Genomic DNA, 21,783 nt, shown 5'->3' on the forward strand with positions numbered 1-21,783 from the left:
TTTCACACGTCACATCAGCAACTCAGTGTAAATAAAAGTTTATTATTATCAAACACGAACAAATAAATAACATTTAAAACAAATCAAAAAACCACAACAATACAAAATTTGCAAAAGGTTTTAGCTACAAATATTTAAGGCAACACGAAGAGTAACACTTCAAGTCAAGTATCAGAAGACGAACAAAATACTACTCATATCACACAAGCAGGGTTTAATATGTGTGAATACAAGAGGTGGTGAATCATGAAGGTGATGAATGAACAGGTGTGTTTCAGCTGGGTGTCCTAATGCACCTCTTTTCCACCCACGCAGAGAGCTTCCAGAGAACCGGCCCACCCCTCAACTGGTTTTAGTGGTGATTATGCTGAGTTGCGAGAAGTTAAGAGCTACTGTGGCAAGAAAAATGATGACAGAGAGAATCTGAGGACTGCCTCTGCTGGTTGTTGTGATAGTTCTTCTCGTGGTCACTGACCTGAGTGCCTAAATCACCGTGCCTGGGATCTCTGAAGTGTAGTGCTGGCCTCAGCTTTTGTCACCTGGGACTAGTCTGCACTACACTGGGCACCAGCAATGTGTTTGTGGAAAAGGGGAAATACTGTTTTTTTCCACAAAAGACAAAGATTTATAACAGCAGCAGGAAAAACACAAGCAATGCTTATTTCCCATTAAATGTAACAGTGAGCCATACAGCACAGCACATACAAGGGTGCTTTTCCAAAGTGTCTGCTCTGAAAAGGCTTATCTACCACATGTTTACTTCCTAACATCATCAAGTGGATCTATAATAATTTTTCTTGTTTTCTGTCATAAATACTGTGGCACAGACAAAAGTTAAGGCTTCACACTGCTCTAACTGTTTTATCTATGCTTGGCTTTAAAAGAAAGGGGATATCCCTAATATGGTCTTATCAGGCACAGAAGTCCCACCCACTTCCTGCTTGAAACCCGTTTTATGAGGGGCAGCCAATCAGGAGAAAGTTGACTAAAACAGCCCATTTCAGCTAGTTAACGGGAGCGAGGTGCTACGCCAAGGCGTAGTATCAGATAATAAGGAAAACTTTTAACTGTTAATCATGCAAAGCCATGCTGGTAGAGTCAAACAACAAAAAATGGAGCTGGAAATAAGCAGAACAAAGCTCCAAGCTATGTTTCAAATCTGAGAGTAAGATTTAAGTATATTTTATTCTGTTTCATAGATGTTTATAAAGCTTATGCAGGCAAAGACCTGCCAATGTCAGCAAACGTGAAACAAGGTGCTGTGTAACTATTAGTTTGCCAACTTTAAGGCATGTGACCACAGTCACACTTTAAGATTATGTTTAAGGATCTGTGGTCCTGAAATTTCAGTCAAAGTGGTCACAAAGTTAACAAAAGAGGAGCTAAAGTATCTTATTTCAGACAGTGGATGGACTGAGAAGCTGCACCAAGCCTCAGCAAAAGATAAATAAGGATTTCTGTTACCTATGAATCATGCAAAGCCACTCTAGTGGAGTTCGTGAATAAAAATATTAGGCTGGAAATAAGCACAATAGGTCACCTTTAAACAAAGCGATTGCCTATATGAAGACTACAACGCACAACCTACTAAAGAGTATTTGTTCCCAACACAAATCTAATATTTGACCCCAAATTTATGAACTGCTGTCTTCCTCTAGTACCCAAATGAACAGAGAGATGATCAATACTGTTCACTGTAGCTGTCAGAACATCTGCTGAGAGTCTATAAATCTTTCAGGTGCTGTGAACAACCCTTTATAGTTGCTGCCAAACGATTTTTTCTGTCAACTCAACATTTTCGCACAAATATCTTCAACATGAATAATCTGAAGATGGCAAAAAAGATAAATAAATAAATAACTAAAAGATGCCGGAAGCAGACGTGACATAGCCGCTCCTCTGTAGACACCATGGTGTCAAAAATGTTCTCAAAGCCCCCGAGATGAAATACAATGATATACATTAGTCATCCATTTGAATCAAATTTGGTTTTTGGATTTGGAAACTCTCAGATGATTAGTAATACTCTATTCATGTAATCACTAGAGGGCTTGTTAGGAGTTCTCACTGGGGCCAATTAGGAAGGTGTCATTGGGGTCTAGAGGAGGAAGCGCTCTTGGGGACCCTCTGAGGATTTGCTCTGAAATGTCCTCGTTTGGTTTCTGGCAGGAGCTCAGCAGAGAATCCAGACTTTTGTGCTGTCCTCGTCATAACCCCCCGGTGCCTTCCTGCAGCCTTTCTTTGGATCCTGAAACAAAGACAAGACAAGTTTTAGGAGCTGACAAAGAAATGAAGAAGAAAGTTTTTCTTTCTGTGGCGCAGGAAAATCATCACAAAATTAAAGGAACTGCTGCATTTTTACCTTGCAATAAAAACCCACTCCAGTGGTTCTTATGTAACTTGTAATGACTGGGTTCGGTTCACATTTGTGAAGAAAACAGAAAAACAGCAACGATGCAGGAAAAACTCACATCATTCCTCTTTTCCTCTCCAGTGACTTCTGTGTTGCAGCTGACAGAAAGCTCTTTCCTCTCGGGCGGCCAGTCTGTGAACCCTAAACACACAAGCACGCACACACGCGCACACACAAGCACGCACACACGCGCACACACAAGCACGCACACACGTAAAAATGCACAATATTTAGAACACAGTCTCTGCAGCAGCCACCAGTATCAAAAGCAAATCCATACACTGTTCATGTAATATTTGAATTTCTACTTCTCAGCCTAGAAACTCAGAACAGGAGAATGAATACAATTCAAATAGTTTGGCGTTATCACCGGGAAGTATTCTAAGTATAACAGCAACCATATTTATATGTGAATCACATATAAGTGATAAAATAACCACTATGATTAAAAATACAGCTGTGGCCAGCAGTTTACATACAATCATCATGGGCATGAATGCCGTGGTATTTTTGGGCCTATAATGATTTCTTCAAACAGTTCTTTTTCCACGGTGACATGATTGTCACCAGCATGTATCTTAAAACAAACAAACAAAAATTTGGTACATACGTTTGAACTTATTTTGAATTTTCTCTAAAGCTCCTCGGATGAGAGGTGAAACGTTGTCAGGAAATTTTTCTTTCCAAGCTCCTGACCTGGATGACTGAGAACCTACACAGACACACTACAGCTGATAATTTCTCTTTGCCAGCATTAGAAGAATTTGTTTAATGGCACTCATCGGATTGATCAATAATTAGAACAATGAAGTCAAGTCAAGTGCAAGGAACTCAGTGAAGATCTAAGAAGGAGAACTGTGGATTTACCAGAGTTAAGAAGGTCTCTTGGAGTTATTTCTAAACAGATTCCAATATCTCCAGTTCAAACAACTGTATCAAAGTACATGTTATTTTTATGTGTCACCACTTTGCCAGGGTCTGAAAGAAGACCCAAACTGTCACACTCAGATGACAGAAAATTGGTTTGGATGTTCAGGAACAACACAACAACCACCAAGGCTCAACACTGCCATGAACTGGAAACTGCTGAATGTCAGCATCAGTATCCACAGTGAAGCGAGCTGAAACTCAAAATGGACTGAGAGGGTGCAGAGAAAGAAGCCTTTGCTCCAAAACCGACACCTCCAGCTAGACTGAAATATGCAGCTAACCACATGGACAAGCCAATTGCCTTCTGGAGAACAGTTTTATGGTCAGACGAGGCAGAGGTTCAACCCTTTGCCCAATATGACAAGGGCTATGTTTGGAGGAATAAAGGTGAGACTTTCAAATATAAAAACACTAGACCAGCTGTCAAGCATGGTGGTGGCATCATCATGCTCTGGGGCTCCATACAGCTGGGTCTATAACAGGAAACTAACCAGTTTAAATGAACTCAGAATCAATTCTGTAAAGAAGAATGGTCAAATATCCTGCCAGAACTATGCCAGAAGCTCGTTAATGGCTACAAAAAGGATCTGGTCAAGGTCGAACTTGCTGCAAGAAATTTAACCAACTATTAGTGGGGGTGCATGGATATATTTGAGCTTGTATGTATACTTGACCCTGTGTGGGTTGCAGAAAATCCAAAATAAATTAAATCTTGTGACTTTTTAAAAGTCATTAAAGATGTGTGATGTATATGCTGTACGATGTACCATTCCACCCTGAAAAATGAAGTTAAAAATAAACAAAGACCAAACTTTCTGTGACATTCATGCCGACAGTGAGTGTATACAAACTTCTAACCACAACTGCATTTGCGTGATGCTTCTTTTGACCCAGCTGGTGTACTCTTACATCCTCATGAGATCTAATTTTACAGTGAAAGTGAGTAAAAAACCCAAAACAGTATGTGTCTTTCTTACTTTAACCTTTTGACTTGCTGTCACATGATCACACACTTATGAATTAATGAGTCTTCTGCTGTGGTACACAGGAACATGGGTAGTATTGTATTGTAATAAGTTATAGCTAACTATATGCATATCCTGTGCATGTCAGGAGTTAAACATAAGGTTAATCACCTGTTATGAAGGACACTTTGGGTAAGTAAAAGGAATAGAGAACATAAAGTGAAATATGATTAGCTGCTCATCCCATCCACTCATATTTTCTCTTCCTGCTGGAGAGATGATCCAGTGTTAATTTGGTAAAAGCTTTCTCTGACTGCACTAAAATGAATTCATGATTTTGTGTACATATATAAATATGTATACACACACACCCGAAGTCTGTCAAACAATGTAACAACATCATATCATTCAGTTTTACCATTGCAATGTAGTATATTCAGAGTTCACATTTCAGTTTAAAGGTTCAACCATAATAAAGGTTATGCCACAAAATGGAAAACATCCTGTTAATTAACATTTAAATGACCTGCATCACTCCTCAGTCATGTTGACTGTTTGTTTGGTGTTTCTGTGAATTGCAGGAGTGCATTATCTCTTTTCCTTTTACAAAAGATTCTGTGTAGCCTCTGCAAAAGGAAGTAATACAGGTGGTAATAAAGGAATCACTGAAGCATTTTTCCACAGTACTTAGAGAATGTGAAATTTCTTATTAAGACTGCCATTAAAGTACTCCAGGGTCACTTTACGGTCACTTGACTGTAGAACCAGAAGAAAACCTGACTACTGACCACATGCGTAAACACAGCTTATGATCCTCCTGAAAAGGTTACCTGTCGTCTGAGCTCTCTCTCCTTGGCGAGCTCTCTGTCCCAGCTGATCAGCTGCATTCGCTCTCTGGCTGACAGGTTGAAGAATATGTCGTAGACCTCATAACGTGCAGCGCGCAGCTGGAGGAGCAAACAATTACAGAGCTGACGATGGCTTCAATGAATGCGTGCAGTCACAGTAACTGTTGTGGTAACTGCTAATGGAGCGAGTAATTGTTGAGTTGACGGTGTGCAGGAGAGCAGAGAGGTTAACAGATGTGTTTACAACATTTATACCTGCAGAGTGACTCTCTCCTGCAGTAAGAGGTCCTGTTTGTTGCAAAGCTGAGTGCTCTGCTGCCGGAGGGCCTGCAGGAACTGCTGTGTGTCCTAAATGAGCAAAAGCACACACACAGCAAACATTACGCTGTTATTTAGTTATATTTATCATGAATATTATTTTTACACAGAGACAAACTGAATGGTGAAATCTGTCAAATAGATATTTAAAATATTCATGGATTTACTATTAAATTAAAGTACAAAAAACAAAAACAAAAAACGCTGCCAGCAGCTGCTGGTTTACATGTTACTTAGTAAAAAGTAAAATTTCACCAAAATTAAGAACACAGTTGCTTCAGCTGCTGAAGATAAATTTTAATTTCTTCTATTCAAATATAAAACATGGATGGTATAATAATCCCTCAGTCATTTTAGGGTTGTTTTTACAAACAAATGTAAGATATTGATGACTTTACTGCAACATTCACACTTTTCAAAGCCATCCAGTTGCTGTGACTGGACTTCTGGTGGTCGCGTTTTGTTATGGTATAAAAGACAAGATGTTGCCAGCAACACTGTGTTCATGTGTGTTGTTTAATCTTATGCTTAACCCACTATCAGTGTTTTAGCCTGTCTAGATGATCAGATTCTTCTGTCACTGTTAAAAAACAAACGAACGCAAAAACATAATCAGTGATGGAAAATATTTGTTTATTGGGACCCCTGATTGAGGAAGTCTCTGTTTTAGTCGGTATGCTGCACTGTCAAGGACTCCAGGAAGGATCGCAGCTGCATGGCTGTAGCTAAAGGGTATCCTAATAAATTAAATTAGGCACAGCTGTACACATCTGCACACAAGCAAAGCTCATTTAATGACAATAAGAGCATGTGCTGCAAGAAACAGACGTGTCGCTGCTGTCTCCACTCACCCTGACAGTGCGCACCAGCTGTGTCACTCTCTCCGTCCTCAGCAGCCTGCGAGTTAGAAAACCCTTCATAGCCGCTGCCAGCAGGGGGCGGTAGTGCTGCGAGCTGGAGGGCTGAGGAAGAGGAGAAAGAAGGGAGAACGAGTGATGAGAGAGGGGTGAATAATGAGAACCAGAGGGGAGGAGAGAGGAGAATGCTAATTCCATCAGTGACAACCAATTAATTTCCCACGCAGCTTCACAAGGTCTTTTGGTTGGCATCTGTTTAGTGCATCAACGCAAGTGGACTCGTGGCTCATCATTATAATAGAGAATAATAAGCAGAATAATAAGCAGCTGATGTGCCATCACTCACTTGTTGATTCAAGAGCGGTTGCATTAAAAAGACATGTTTGTTGAACAAATGCAGTCCTACTGAAGCTGAACTGCTGTGCTGGGAGACGTATAAAAGCACAATAACAGATAAAAAGGGATGCTGATGAGGATTAAGACATGTGGGGGGTGGAGTGTCTGTTTTACATGAGCGTGTCAGCCAACTGGTGATGACTAAAAATCCTGCAGATAAAAGGGTGAGCAGGGCAAGCTTTCTGCATCACTGACATGAGTGGACAAATATTATGGTAATACCTGAGAGAGGGTAGAAAAGGTCAACGTGTCCCCAAGACGTGAGCCTGACACGGAGCAGGGGAAGGACACGCTCTGAAGGAGACGATAACGGACTGCCAGCGCCTGAGAGACAGAGAGACACATACGAAATAAGAGGAAAAGTTCATGTGTATGTGTGTGCACATTTGGGAGCAGGCAAGGTTGGAAAATATTGAATTGGAAAGGACAGCAAATGAGGCAGGAGAAAGAAATTAATTGAGGGTAGAGAGGAAGAGACAGAAGGGGGAGAGACGGGGCACAGAGGTAAGAGGGATGAGATGAGCAGCGGAGCAGAGGAGAAGAGGGATGACCGGGATGATGAGACGAGAGAGATGGAGGAAATTAATACAGCCAGAGAGTAAAACAATGTTGGTGGAGGTATAAAACAAAACAAAAAGTGGGATCAGAGGAGAGAGGAGGTAAAAAAAAAAAAAAGGAGGGAGGAGGAGGAGAAGGCAAAGGGACCATTAGCGGTGGCACTCAGCGGGACGATCTGGCACTTAACCACAGACGCTCATGAATTAAACAAATTATCCTTTCCTTTTCTGTGTCAATTCCCTCGATCCCCTCCTCCCGCTACCAGAGAGTCCAGCAGACAGCTCGCTCTCATCGCAGCGCAGATGATGGAAGGACAGAGGGGAGTCAAAAAGAAGTCTTTTTATGAAACAGCTTATGTTAATTATATTGTTGTTAAGGATACATAAATTAAACAGAGCCTGTGATTAACAGGGCAAGGACACGGGCCAAGAACAAACACAGACACAAGCTGAAGAAACAGGAACCGGTTGCCAGAGAACAGCAGGCGTCCTTGAAGTCTTGCATGTGCGCACACACACACACACACACACACACACACACACACACACACACACACACACACACACACACACACACACACACACACACACACACACACACACACACACACACACACACACACACACACACACACACACACACACACAGAAAGAGGCGACCGTGCCAGCTCGCCTCTTAGGGATGTAATGAAACATTTATGGTAGAAACCCTATTTTTTTTTTTTTTTTTTTTTTTTACTGGGGAGAGTCTGAAGGTCTCTTGTAATGAGCAAACGTCTGTAGTCAGCCCACGACCCGGGTCTCCAAAAGCTCACTCTAACAGGTAGGGTGACAGTGTGTGTGTGCGTTTGTGTGCACATGGTCACATGTGGAGCAATGCCAGAGTCTTTTTCAAATGCCTGCTTCTAGTTTCAAAGAAACATTTAGGGTCAGTGTTGTATTACCGCTCAGTAAATTGGCTAGAAACTCACAAAGCCTGTTTTCCTCTTCTTTAAAAGATTAAAACTGGAGCTCAGTTTTTATTTCTCATAGGTGACTTTGGGTGAAGTCGGAAACCTTGGCGGAGTGAATTATGGTTGCTGTACTGGAATTACGCAGTGCTAGATCTGTACAGCAATACGTGATGCAATCTAATGCAAGAAGCAGACCAATGGGAGGGAGGTAATATCACTGACTGCGTTTTTACCATATTTAGACTTAGAATAAATGATCAGTTGTTCGGGGGTCTCAGGAATATATAATTTCAGATTATTTTCTCCATTTTCTTGATGTAATTTGACAAACAGCTTTAAATTGCATCAAATAAAACAATGACAGAATGACCCTGACAGTGCTCTATATCTCTTCTCTATCATTGTTGAAGAAACCTATTAACAGAAGCAAACTATCCAAATTCCTTTTCTAATCTGTGGCCTATTTATTTAAACTCATGACTGAATACTCTGTGTAAAAACAAGAAGAAAAAAGCTAAAAGAACTGCTAAAATATTATACTCAATAGATGCCAGTCAGATATGAGTAAATGCTGTATTTCTTCTCAACTTTCTTTGTGCATGTGAATATTTCTGGCAACAGACTAAAAAAAAAAGTATAAAAATCTTTTTCAGTGTATAAAATGCAATATTTCTGTGCATACAGCAGTTTCTGGATAACATTTCAAGTCTTCAGTCTATTTCAATCTATTTTATATCAAGCTATCCAGCTTACAACTCATTTTGAACAAATTATTAATAATAATTAATAAATAAACAGGACAGGTGTAATAAGCTCCAGCCTACACCTGTATTTTTTTTTTCATTTAATTCAATTCTTTGTTATCATTCTTCATTTTTTATTAGCATTTTTGGTTTGTTATTGTGTGACTTACTGTAAGTAATTATCATCAATATCATCTAGCACAACTTAATATTCTGAGATCTTTTGTGAATAAACAAATCTCAGTGAGATGTAGAGTGAAATTACCACAAAAAATAAATAAATAAAAAGAGTGTTTATACTTTAACTGCAAACACCTTGGGCGACATCTTTGATGTCAGCTCTGTATGCATGATATTTTAAAGCTGTTCTGATTAAATCCATTAGCTGCAGCAGTGGTCCCTAAACTTTTTCCAACCATAGCACTTCCTGAGATCCAAAAACATTACTTTTTTAGCACTATTGGTTAATTTGATAGTTTTTTTCTGTACATCAAACACTCCTCACTAAGACAATAACGATGAGCTGGTATTACCAAATAAACATATGCAAATAATTCTCATTATTATTAAAGTGCCAAAGTATTCTCATTGTCAGTTCTACAGATTTATTCTTGGACTCTGCTAAAATACTTTTGTATGAGTCACAATTCAAAATAATCCTTATTTATTTCATACTGGGCTGTAGGGTAGCCCCTTTAGAGCATCCTATCTCGCCACCAAGATGATTTAAGCCAACTTTCTTCTGATTGGCTGCCCCTCATTATCAAACAGTTTGAACAGAAGGTAACCATATTAGGGATATCCACTCTTAGTGACATCATACAGAGCAGAAAAATGGGTGTTTACATCAGTCTAAAGTCTTTGGGTTATATGTGCTTACACTGTACCATTAGTTAAAACTTTATCAGGAGATTTAGATCCACATTGGCAATAAACCATCAGAGGTGGAGCAAGTATTAAACAACTGAGTTTGGGAAGGAAATACCTGAAATATACAGAGTAATTTGTACATAGCTGGACTCTCAAATAAACCTTCTGCCACTCTTTTTCTTTGCTTCACATTTGTCTATTTCCACACTTTAAAAAAAAATTGTTTCAGATCTATCATCTAAAGGAAATTTATGAATCCAAACACAAAATAGCAGTTACATGTATAGTACAATATAATAAATAATAATATAGGTCTTACCTGTAGTAACTCCTCCTGCTGTCTCCTGTGCTCCTCTTGCAGCGCTCTGACCTGAGCAGCGTGTATCTCTTTCAGCTCCTCTCGCTTACCCTTCTGACTGCCGAGACCTTCACACCACTGCCCTGCAGCTACAGACAGGAAACACAACATGTGGTCACATATGAAAATCACTGTTGGACCACTACATTTGCCTACAGGCCATTTGCACAACTGTTACTACACTTTATACGATTTGTAAAATTAGCTTTCTAGTGATGTAGAGTCTGGGGTTGAGTCTAAATATTTTCTACTTTTTCCCTTTTTGTGGTACAAAGATTAAAGAAGAGCTGTTATCTTTTTTTACCTTTATTTTCTGTCATATATTACACTTAAACCAAAATCTAAAGACATCATTATGAACGAGGTGTCTGTCAGTGTCTGGGTGAGCTGCAACATTACCAGCACACCTTACCATTTATAGTGTTGAGACACCCAAGGCACGATGGAAAGAAAGGTGTCACTACTTGATCAAAAAGTTTTTTTACTTCATCATTTCCACGTGATACATTATCCCCTCCTGTATTAAAGATCAAGTGTCTCCAACTCAAGACAAAACACAAAGACGCCGGCTATTTTTGGTGCATGTATAAACTGTCACGCCTCAAACTGTTCTAAACACTGTGTTTCAGGCAGTTTGTTCTACTCTTGGCTCTGTATGATGTCACTGAGAATAAATATCTAATACCTAATATGGTTATTTAAACAACACTTCCTTTTCTCCTCTTACCTCTGGGTGTGCTGGAGTTGGGTCTGATGGAGTCCGCTCCCCCACTAATATTGGCACTCCCTTCCTGTGTCTCCTCCATCGTGTGCATTAGCAGCCTCCGTTTGACCTTGGACGCCCCTCCCTGATTGTCACTGCCATTCTGTGGGGTCAGATGCTTTTCTTGCTCAGGATGACCTTTTGACCCCGATCCTTCAGTGAACCACAGGCCAGACGGTGTGTCCACATCATATGACTGATTTAGAGATGGTGAGCGGGTGGAGTCGTGACCTTCTAGGGCCAGCTCTTTCATTCTTTCAAAAAGGTGGTTACTGTTATCTGAAGGCACTGAGATGTAACTCCGAAAAGGAGGATCAGATGGAACATTTCGGAAAACATCAGGAATGCGCATCTGCTGATCCACAGAAAAGATACATTTAGCAGGTGGCTGCTGCTTTCTGCAGTCTCCAGGCTGTGCAGAACTCCCAGTTAGTGCTTCTTTGCTCACTTTTTTCCTACTTTCTCTCTCCGCAGATAAGGTTTTGATCAATCTGCGCTCGCTAAAATCACGGAGCTCATCCCTGTTCTCCTTAACTGTGAGGGGAACATCATCTGTGTCACTGACAGTCGCTTCCGGAACTGAGTCTTCATGCATGTTTCTGTAATTGTTAGATAACTGTCTGCTCGACCACTTCCTGTACTCTGCGTCACTGCTATTATCACCATGAGCTCTCTGCCTGTCCTCCCAATAATCACTTTGTATTTGCTCATTTGTCATGCCTTTAAAACTTAACTCACTTTGCGGGCTACTCTCAGCTTGGCTGTGACTGTCTTCTTTCAAGTTTTCTTTCACCGTTGACTCAAGATCTGTGATCAGAACCTTAAGACTGGACAGGTCTGACTCCAGCTGATCTATGTGCTGTGGACTCTTGGTTAAAACGCTTGTTACTTCCCCTTCAACTGCGAGATTCACCGCGGGAGGACCCACTATATGACTGTTTTGATGACCTGGATTAACTTCTTCAGAATTGTGATGGTCTTTCAAACCAGTACTAATCTCAAGTTTCCCCTTCGAGGTCTCCTCCGCATCAACCTGTTGTCCACTTTTTCTCTTGTAGTGAACAGGGCTCCTGCAGAAGTTAGGGGCTGGGACTGTGCGATATTTACCTGGTCCTTTAAAAAAAGCTGGAGGATCTTTAACAAGGGAAGTTTCTAATGGCTGTTGCTGGATAAAGGCACTGAATTGTTTTGGCTTTATTAAGACCTGTGAACTGTTCAGCCTATTACTTATGATGATTGTTTCTTCATCAACACTAGTCATTTCCTTATTATCTCCATCTCCTGTTAAATGTGTCATCTTTTTCCCAGAGAGTTCACTTCCAATCATCCGCTCATTCTCACAGGATTTCTTTAACGAAGTTTCCACTGACGAGATAAAAGTGCTTCTCTTGTCTTTAGTCTTCTTCCCCTCTGCAGTCACAGTGTCCTTGTAAGGGATCTCGTCATTCTCCTTATCAGAGCTGCTCTGCTCCTCTGCCTTTGCTCTTGGCTGTTCTTGGGTTCTCTCTTGGATTTTAGTGTTTTTGGCTTGGTTCCTAAGCATCCGCTGGCGCCGTCGATACTCCTGAGATTTCTTCAGCAAGGCCTGGAGGCTCAGACGATAAGGCTCCTCAGACAGCTTTGAGTCTGCTTCATCTACCTGGTTGTCCTCTAGTTCAGTCTCTCTGGGATTGCGCTGAACACACAGTTCTGCTGTAAGACGGTGACGAGTGCTTTGTGTGTGTGTCGGATTGTCTGAAAAGCTGCTTTTTTCCAAAAAAGCAACTGATTCCACATTTTTGTCTAAATGTGCATCTTTGTCAGGGTCATGCACTGAACTAAAGGGATTGTTATCATCAATCATCACACTGTCTCGTTGACCATTTTTAGATTTTTCTGTTGGTAAAGGATCACACAAGAGTGAATCCTCCTCAAATGACGTGCAACAAACTTCTCTCAAGTCTGTTAAGTTATCACAAAAAGATGACTCCCGCCCACTCCTCTCTAATTCCTCTCCATCTATGGGAGGGTGGCTGATAATATCTGGCATCTTGGCGATTGTATTTGAAGTGTTGTGAAGAAAAAAGCCCACTGTGTTATAAAATCCTTCTGAGCAGTCGAAGCCATTGCTCTCGTTTTCTGCATTAATCCTTTCAGAGATAGCAGTACAGTTTTCTACATTCTCGTTCGTGACGTAACCTGAGGAGAGCGACTGGCAGCTCGCACTATGTAAAAAATTTGGCTGCGATCCTTGTTGGCTGTTAACTTGGTCAGTAAGGCGTCCTTCCTGGTAATTTTCCTGAGGTGTCACGTTAGAGGCGAAAAAGGCACTATATGTTGTCGATGTCAGTGGAGGAGAACAAACACTAACTTTTCCTTTTGCTGCAGCTGGGAGCGAAACATTATCACTGCTTCCCACAAAAAAATCATCCTGACACACCAGTCCACCGGTGGTTTTACGGAAATATGAAGATTGTGTGATAATTTCTGACTCTTGAAGCAACTCCTCGAGTGTTGGTGTCTTCCTCAGCTGGAAAAACATGAGCAGAAACAAAAATAATGCAATGAGATTTTTAAAAATTTGCTTTTCCCTGTTCAATACAACAATGCTAAACACTGATTATGCCAAAAAAAGTAATTACAGCTATTTTAGTCAGTAATTTAAATTTTCAACACTTATGCATATAATGAACTTTCAATACATCTTTTTACAGGGGATTACCCTGGAACTTTAAATATAATTTCAACAGAAAAACAAATAAATAAATTATTAAAAAGCAGGGTGTACAAGGTGGGGTACAGTGCGTTGTCTGGTAGAGCTAGGCCCAGAGTAGTGGGTGTTTTGGACCATAAAGTCCATCTGCCAAGGGCCATGTACATCTCATATATCACAGCTTCCACTGCAAGATGTCCATACTGGCAGATGGAAGCTTAAAAACGGCCCAGGTGGCAGCAGACTGCCTTGGAAGACCAGCAAAGTATCTACAGGAAGAGACATGGACAGCCAAAGCCTAATATTCAACTCGGTCATGCACTACTAAAAGCAAACCAGGTAGGAGTCCCTCAGTGACAGACGGGCAATGCAGCAGACAGACCTTGCTACCCAAAAGTTCTCAAATGTTTTCTGTGTTCTTGACTCAAGCTGAACTTTTAGTGATTTGGGTTTTTAAAGAGGGGCTTAAAAAGATTTAAATGAAAGGTGTGCAATTGATTTAAAACACAAAACAAATAAGAGATTTGTCTCGTGTTTGAATATAAAAATGATAGTTTTTGCACAACTGCCAAGAGCCAAAGCTTACATTAATTCCAATTAATTGCCCACCCTGTGAGCCAGTATAGTGACATTTACTGATGGCTGAGGCAAGTGTTTTACTGCATCAACGGTCGATTGGGTAAATGTATAAAGATAGTTAAAACAAAACAAATTATTTGTATTGGCACAGGCTATCAGCCAAAGAATACTTGATTAATTGCAGTATTTGTGTCCATCTGTATTGGACAAATTTATATAAAGTGACCAGCGCCTTGGGAGGTGGATAGTCCAGATTCAAGTAGAATTTGTTTTTTAATCATTTCATATAAAATGCTCACGTTAAATGGCACAGCTGGCCATATAGCACTTGAAAGCGCTATACATTTACTTATGTCATATTAAACTGTATTGTTACATTTGACTCCACAAATCATATATACAAACTGTGATGTTGATGTACTTTTATATGTTAGATGTCTCTCTCCCTACAAAAGAAAACAACGATTGAAGATCAAAATATTCCTTCAGTATTTTGTGCCCGGACTCTGTCATTCTCAACTGAAGCTGCTCTCACACAAGGAGCCAACAGCATAGGTTACAAACAAAACAAAGCTTAAATTACCTGAACGCTGTGCAGAATCGTCTGGATGTAGGCCATCCTGGGATCATCTCTGAACTTTGTGTGGACAGCAGCTTCATCTCTGAGTCGACGCATCTCCTCTCTCTGTTTCTCTGAGAGCTGTTGTCATCACAAAACAGACATGAGTTATCAAGCATGTCTCGCAACCAGGCTGAAATTAATACTGTTTCATTTCAAACAAGTCTGCTTCTGTTTTATCATTATTAATGTATGTCTATAATTTACATTAAAGGGAGATAAGCAGCATGTCTCAGTGACTGAATTAATATGCGTCCTTTTCCTTCAAACTAAGAGTGCATCTATCTATAAAACAAAGAAGTTCAGCCTTTTGCTAAAATGATCAGTCATGATGACAGCCATAAACTTATCCAGCACCAGAGGAGGGAGGATGGATCGTCCATAGAAGCGGATGACAGAGGATGCAGATGAGGGTCTGTGGTTTTCCTCCTCTTTCTCTTCTCTTCTCCTGAGCTGAGGAAGAAGATGCTGCACAAACTCTTCGTATTTCTCCATTACTCTTCATCGGAACACAGTAGAGAGTAACTTTGGGCAGTTTAACTGCTAAAAAATTACTAGCAAGTTATCGTTTGCTAACGCTAGTTTGCTAGCTAGCTTAGCTAACATAACGCTAGCTTTCGCTGCTTTTTGTTACCGTTTAAAAGTAGACGCATAAACTTCCAAAAAATTAAGACAAGGGGTTAAATTCAGCAAAGGTAGAAGCTACAGCTGTACTGTTGGTGCTCTTATAAGCAACACAAAAGACAGTCTGGCCAGGTCGACTGGGGGGGAATTAATGTTTACATTTTTACCGCCTCTCCTCCGGGGCAACAACCGGGTAAAGAACGACAGTGACGGTTACAGAGCGCCGAAAACCCGGAGTGGATTCACACCAGGGTTCAACAAACACCCCCTTTAAAAACACAAAAGCATTTCACGGGAAAGGAAGAAAACCGCTACAACATTACGTCGGACAAAGTATAAGAAGTGAATGAAATACTTAAAAAAATAATAAGAAGAAATTACTTTTCACTGAACTCAGACTAACGTGATACTGCCCCCTACAGGCCTGACTGACCAAAGAAAAACATGCAGAAATGTATGGAGATACTTTGGTGTCAGACGAAAGAGAATTAAGGGAATACAACGCTCACATTTATTTATTTATTGGTTAAATATTTTTACGATTAAAATTGGAATCCAAAGAATTTAAAAATCTAAATTTACTTGTTGTTCTTCCAGGGCCCTGTCCTAAAAAGCAAGTTTATCTTTTCTTATAAGGCTAAGTTGTAACATGAAGGTGGTTATCAACTCCGCAATTCAACCATATCAATCCAGGTGTTCACCTGGGGGGAAAAAAGCAGCGTCAGCAGCATGTGACCAAACAGAAACACGGGTTTACTGGCAGCAGAGCAGCAGACTGAAAGCAAAACAGCTGCAGCAGCAGTATCGGATTAACAAGTGTGTATGGATGGACATAATTAAAGCTGTGTGTTCTGTTAAACTAACTGAGTATTATTTTATGTGTGTAACAGTTTTCCTGTATATCAGTGGTGCTCAATGATTTGAGAAGAAGTAAAGAATAAATATTTGTTATGGTCCTAGTGTAAAATAATCTTATATATAAAGTAATCAAGTACACAGCTTAGGTGCATGAAGGTTAACAGGTGCTCTATTTTAGATACTAAAGTTTACAAACATTTTTTCGTACAGTGATCCATTTACAGAGGCTCAAAAGTAATGGGACAGTTGACTGTCACACAGTTTCATGGCCAGGAGTGGGCTGTTCCTTCATTATTCCATTCCTGACCATGACCCATTTACACAGACAGACAGACAGTGTGAAAAATGAAACTTTTTGCTTCCTTTTTTGCTTCATTTGCTGTACAGAAAATAGTTAAACATGTCATAAATGTTTTTATATATTTATGTATTTCCACATATGGAATTTTTTTGTATAAACTTTATTTTAATTGGTTATACTGTATTTTTTCAGTACTACAAGGCTTTGCCTAGGAAGCTTGCTTTATCTCATTAAACCCTGTACATAACTGTTTTCACTAATCAATGCAGCTATTGCAACAGAATAATTCAATATTCAACATAACTGATGACACTGTACGCAGTGTTTTTATATAATAAATGCACTATATTTGCTTAAAATTGCTAATAATACTAAAGATTCATGAATGACCAACACACAGACAGTTCCATTTTAAAACATGTTTATTGGTCATATACAAAATAAAGTAAGCTGTTTATCAACAAACGTACACTATATACATCAATAAATTAAACAATGCATCGGACCGATGATGAAACAGTTAATTTCGTGATTACCCATACCTTGTCATCGTCACTATCTACAAATTGCGAAAAAAAAAGAGAAAAAAAAGACAATAATTTAAATTGGAAGATAAATACTAACAAAGACTGTCACATTTTAAGTAGTTTCCCATAGAAAGTACTGCCGTAGAATAATTTATTACATCCCATACAGAAATATTACAAAACACATAATTTCCTATTACAAGGGCTTTTCTGATTAGGTTACACCATATTCACACAAACTCACTACTTTTCAAAGGCTTTAAACGGACCATTATTTATACTGTGTTTCCATGTGTAAGATTTAGAAACACTCACAAAAAAATAAATTAAAAAAATCCAATGATGAACCTGGCTGAATGTTCGCATCAAGAGTCAAATTTGACGGGGACACTGCTACAATAAAAATAAATAAATACAAATTTAAATGTACTGATACCTGAACTCTGTACGATTTTTTTTATTTGTACATTTGACGCAGGCTGGGTATAAACCTGGGACGCAAAAAACAAACAACATTATTGATGCAAACACCAAACAAAATGACCAAAGGAATCCTTGGTTCATTTACTCCTATCGATCAGGATCAGCGGTGGGTGAAAGGGCTTTTAGAGTCCAGTGGCGTGACTCACTAGACAGGAAAATCACTGGATGCCTGCATACTGATTGGCCAAGCAGCAAGATAAGGAGTTAATGATTTGCATCTTCTGGAAGAAGTGTGGGTTTTGAAGAAGGGATTGGTAGGCTGCTGAGTTAACTAAAGCAGGAGAGAATAAGTAGAGTGGTAAATGGTTAAGAGCTTTATCAGACGCATCTCCACCACTCCTTTTCTTTCTCTGTAAAATATTTATAGATGTAGTCTGAGTGGTTGTTTTAGGGTTTGTGATGAAAAGCTTCATTATGACGAGGGTTTGACCCCTGCAGAAAATAAGGTCAGCATGTCAAACAGCTCATAAACTCTGCTATGAAATGGCACCACGCCGCCTTGCTTGATAATCACAGGAGGTCTGAGGTGTCAGCTGACTGTGTCTGCTGATTGAAAATCTGGATTAAACTTGTGTAATGTTTAACCTTTTGTTTGTTTAGAGATCTGGCACATGGTTTCTCACTGGAAACGCCACAAAAAGTTTAAGTGTGGAAGACAAAAATAAGAACTCTACAGGTCAGCAGGAGGCCTTGCATGACGGCTACATCATTCTCGGTTAGAAATGGATTTAAAAAAATAAAATAAATAAAAACACAGGAATGCACCAATTGTGAAATTCTAAGCAGATACTGATGTTTAACTTCACTGGTGACTCAGCTAGGGTTAAGATTAGGTTTTTGAAACACATTTTTGCTTCTGAAATGATTGCACAGTCAAATGAAATCATTTTAACAAGCTCTAAACAACAACGTGTTCCAGTAAGGTGAAGCAGTATGAGGACTTTATGGGCTTATCAAAGGAACAGGCTGCTGCAGTTCTACAAGCCTGAGAGGAGCTGGATGGTCTTCATGGAATTTAATTAAATCTTGCTTTGTTTTTTTGTGTGTGACTGTATTACTGCATCGCTACTATACTCTGTAGTCCTCTCACTCTTTTTTTTTTTTGTTTGTCTCTCATTGTAGTTACTGTCCTTTATATTTTTATTAACAAAACAAAATTTAAAAGAAATGTTAATGTGAATTCTCTACAAATACAAATATCTGAATATCAGATGTAAAAGACTTCAACCTTTTTCATATGACATAAGAGATAAACTGCTTACAAGTCCGTTACTCATCTAAAGTAGGAGTTTGAGTTACTAAAATACACAGTATACTTTTGTTTATCAAATGGCCAAAAATAACAGGCAAATACTGTTATCGACCGAGGAACAGTTTCATGGCCAGGGGAGGCCAGTTCTTTCGTAATGAAGCCTCATTGAGGTCTGAAGTGGTTTTGTTGAATTTGGATTTGGTTGCTGTTCTCTTGAAATCTAAATATGAGGTCAACAGACGTGTCAATCTAAGAGAAGGAAGCCATCATTAGTTTCAGAAAACAAAATATTGTAATCCAAGTGTCGTCCAGACACATATGCACCTGACTGGATGTGAGAGACCCACTCTGAGCTAGAAAGGAACACCAAACTGATGGGGCACAACAAACATCAGCTGCTGCAGTTTGTGAATGCAGTCTTATTTGCTGAATAAACTGACGGGAGTTGAAGCCAATATCTGCCAATAAAAATGGTGCATCCCTGTAAAAAAAACCCCCAAAAAACAAAAATCTAAAATAAAATAAATTTGAAGACTTTGTGTTTTCACAGTTAACTGCTAAGTGAAAGTGGGTAAGCCACACCACATATGCCAGATTTAAACAGAGGCAAGCTGACATTTTAATTTACCAGGTATATTTAAAAAAAAAAAAAAAAAAAAAGGAAGAAGAAGAAGAAGAAGAAGAAGCTAAACACCGCACATTAGCTCTTTAACCTCGTCACATCACACTGTACAGTCAGGAAAACAGACAACTTGACAAACGACTACGATAGCGTCAGTGCTCCTGTGAGGCAGGAGTTTGGATTTTGCCAGTTTGCATAATTAGATGTGTCTATTTAACAGCAGCCACATGTTGACACGTTAATGTTTACACAGAACGCTTCTTTCCTTTTCTTTTTTTTTTTTTTTTTTTAAGAAACCAGAGGAGCACAAAAACACAGAGCAGCAGCACACGTAGTCGTACAATTTGACATAACTTACAGTCTCAACACAAGTTGAGTTTCCTCTTGTTTTATATGATGTCTCATACACTCTCACACACACACACACACACGCACGCACAGCTGGCCAGTGAAAAACATCAGTGAGACAGGCAGGAAGGAGCAGACTGATGGAGAGGGACAGAGTACATTTTAAAAACTCAGATAACGGCATTCAGGACGTACAAAACAGGGCATTTTCTTTAATATGGAGAAAACACGTTAATATACTCTATGAGATACTGAAATTTGCTTGTTGCTCAATACCATTAGGTGTGATAAGTGATTTTCATTTGACATCTGAAGCTCTCTGGTTTCACACCTGACTGAACGTGTGACCGTTTATCCGCTCAAAGACTACGGAGAAAAATATTTTCAATCACAAACCCATTTATCCTCCTGCGCCTTTTTCACTGTTCACCAGTTTGACTTCTATTTCTGTACAGATGAAGACACTCCTTACTTATCATAGTAACTGCACAGCAGTAGGCGAGCTAACCCATTTTTCTTCACAGTGGAGAAGTAGCGGTTCAGGTAAAAGGCTGCATGTATGTAATGTTTTTATCTGTGTAAATTGCTTCTCTTTCAGCTTTAAAATCAGGTTAAAAAATATTTGAGGCAATTGTACTCAAAGGTAAACCTCACTCTTTGACAGACAAACCATTAAATAGCAGAATAGATTTTTTTTTCACTTCATAAAACACCATATAACAAATGTTATTTCACTTCCCTGACACTTCAAGAACAGTTTAAAAAAAACAAAAAACAAATACAACTGGAACGATGTTAAATATACATAACCGTGTAAAATACAGAAGCAAAAAAACAAAAACGAAATTTTTTTTAATCACAGACTATAAAAATAAGTTATTGAAGGAGTGGGTGTGATGCAGCCACAAAGGCCTTCAGCAGAGTTTCACATATTTGCTACTTCGGCCTGATGACCTGAATACACAACACAACGCAGTGTGTGAGGTTAACCATAAAACTTCCTCATCTCGTTGGTCACTTTATCTGCAACAGACTGCACAGACCAAAAATAAAGACACAGAGGCCTGCTCAGAAATACGTCGCCAACGTGAACTCTGCCAAAGTGCAGTTTAGCAAATGATCTAAGACGTCTGCAGGGCTGGAGCTGAACAATGAGGGCCGGGGAGGACAAAGACTTTACGATTTGAGAAAGAGTGCAGTTACTCACTGTGTCATCACCCGCTTCAGCCTGAAATCAAACACGTATCAAAGTCATATCCATGAAATAGGGAACGTTATATTACCTCGTCACATACCTACACAGCACACCACACACTAGTTCACGGCTACACACACGTGCCTAGTAGCTAGAGAAAAAACAAAGCTATTCAGTAGTTAAGCCACTTTTGGTACAATTGCAAAATAGAGAGATACTGTATATCAAACAGATTTTGTTATACCTTTTTTTGTTTTGTTTTTTTATACATGTCATTACAAACGATGCAAAGATAATTGTCTTTATAAAAATCCAGACTCCACCATACATAGACAAAGATTCTTTAAGTATAGAACACCACGTAAGACTACTTTTTATGGTAAAGCCCGCGTGAAATATGTGAAATTCAGAGAAATGTTTGTCACCCATGCCCGCTGACTGCACTGTCAGAAATCACAGTTGCAGTTTGCAGTTGTAAGTTTTGCGGGTAAAAGCAAGAAAAGAAAAGAAAAGTGCAACCCAAACTGCTCTGATTTGAGGCAAAGGTTTTCCTGCAGGTGTTGTAACCTACAGCAGACTTTGTTTATAACAGACAAAAGTATTTTATGCAAAAAAAACCCAAATCAAAAACAAGAATAAAATTCAGGCTCTTTTTTGTTTTTTTGTGCTAATTTTCCTTTTTCATTTCACTTAAAGAGGACCTATTGTGCTT

At 39.4% G+C, this 21,783-nt stretch overlaps 1 protein-coding gene across 1 annotated transcript; it reads right to left on the reverse strand.

The window, feature by feature from the left end:
• Positions 1-97: 97 nt before the first annotated feature.
• Positions 98-15,905, reverse strand: si:ch73-100l22.3. Its single transcript, XM_031753276.2, has 10 exons — positions 15,219-15,905; positions 14,826-14,942; positions 10,936-13,480; positions 10,170-10,297; positions 6,950-7,051; positions 6,326-6,436; positions 5,412-5,504; positions 5,139-5,255; positions 2,472-2,554; positions 98-2,248 (listed from the first exon to the last, which is right to left on the reverse strand). The coding sequence occupies exons 1-10, from the start codon at positions 15,354-15,356 to the stop codon at positions 2,089-2,091; spliced, it is 3,594 nt and encodes a 1,197-aa protein (XP_031609136.1). The 5' UTR covers positions 15,357-15,905; the 3' UTR covers positions 98-2,088.
• Between the last annotated feature and the right edge of the window lie 5,878 nt (positions 15,906-21,783).

The sequence above is a fragment of the Oreochromis aureus genome, linkage group 6 (assembly GCF_013358895.1).
Source record: "Oreochromis aureus strain Israel breed Guangdong linkage group 6, ZZ_aureus, whole genome shotgun sequence".
In the NCBI taxonomy this organism is placed as follows: domain Eukaryota; kingdom Metazoa; phylum Chordata; class Actinopteri; order Cichliformes; family Cichlidae; genus Oreochromis; species Oreochromis aureus.

Excerpts from the sequence above, each read along its gene's own strand:
- si:ch73-100l22.3 (XM_031753276.2), bottom strand. The coding sequence starts at position 15,356 with ATGGAGAAATACGAAGAGTTTGTGCAGCATCTTCTTCCTCAGCTCAGG. Across the intron at positions 5,505-6,325 it reads AGCTGGTGCGCACTGTCAGG|GACACACAGCAGTTCCTGCA; the intron begins GTGAGTGGAGAC and ends TTGCTCATTTAG. Across the intron at positions 5,256-5,411 it reads AGGAGAGAGTCACTCTGCAG|CTGCGCGCTGCACGTTATGA; the intron begins GTATAAATGTTG and ends TTGCTCCTCCAG.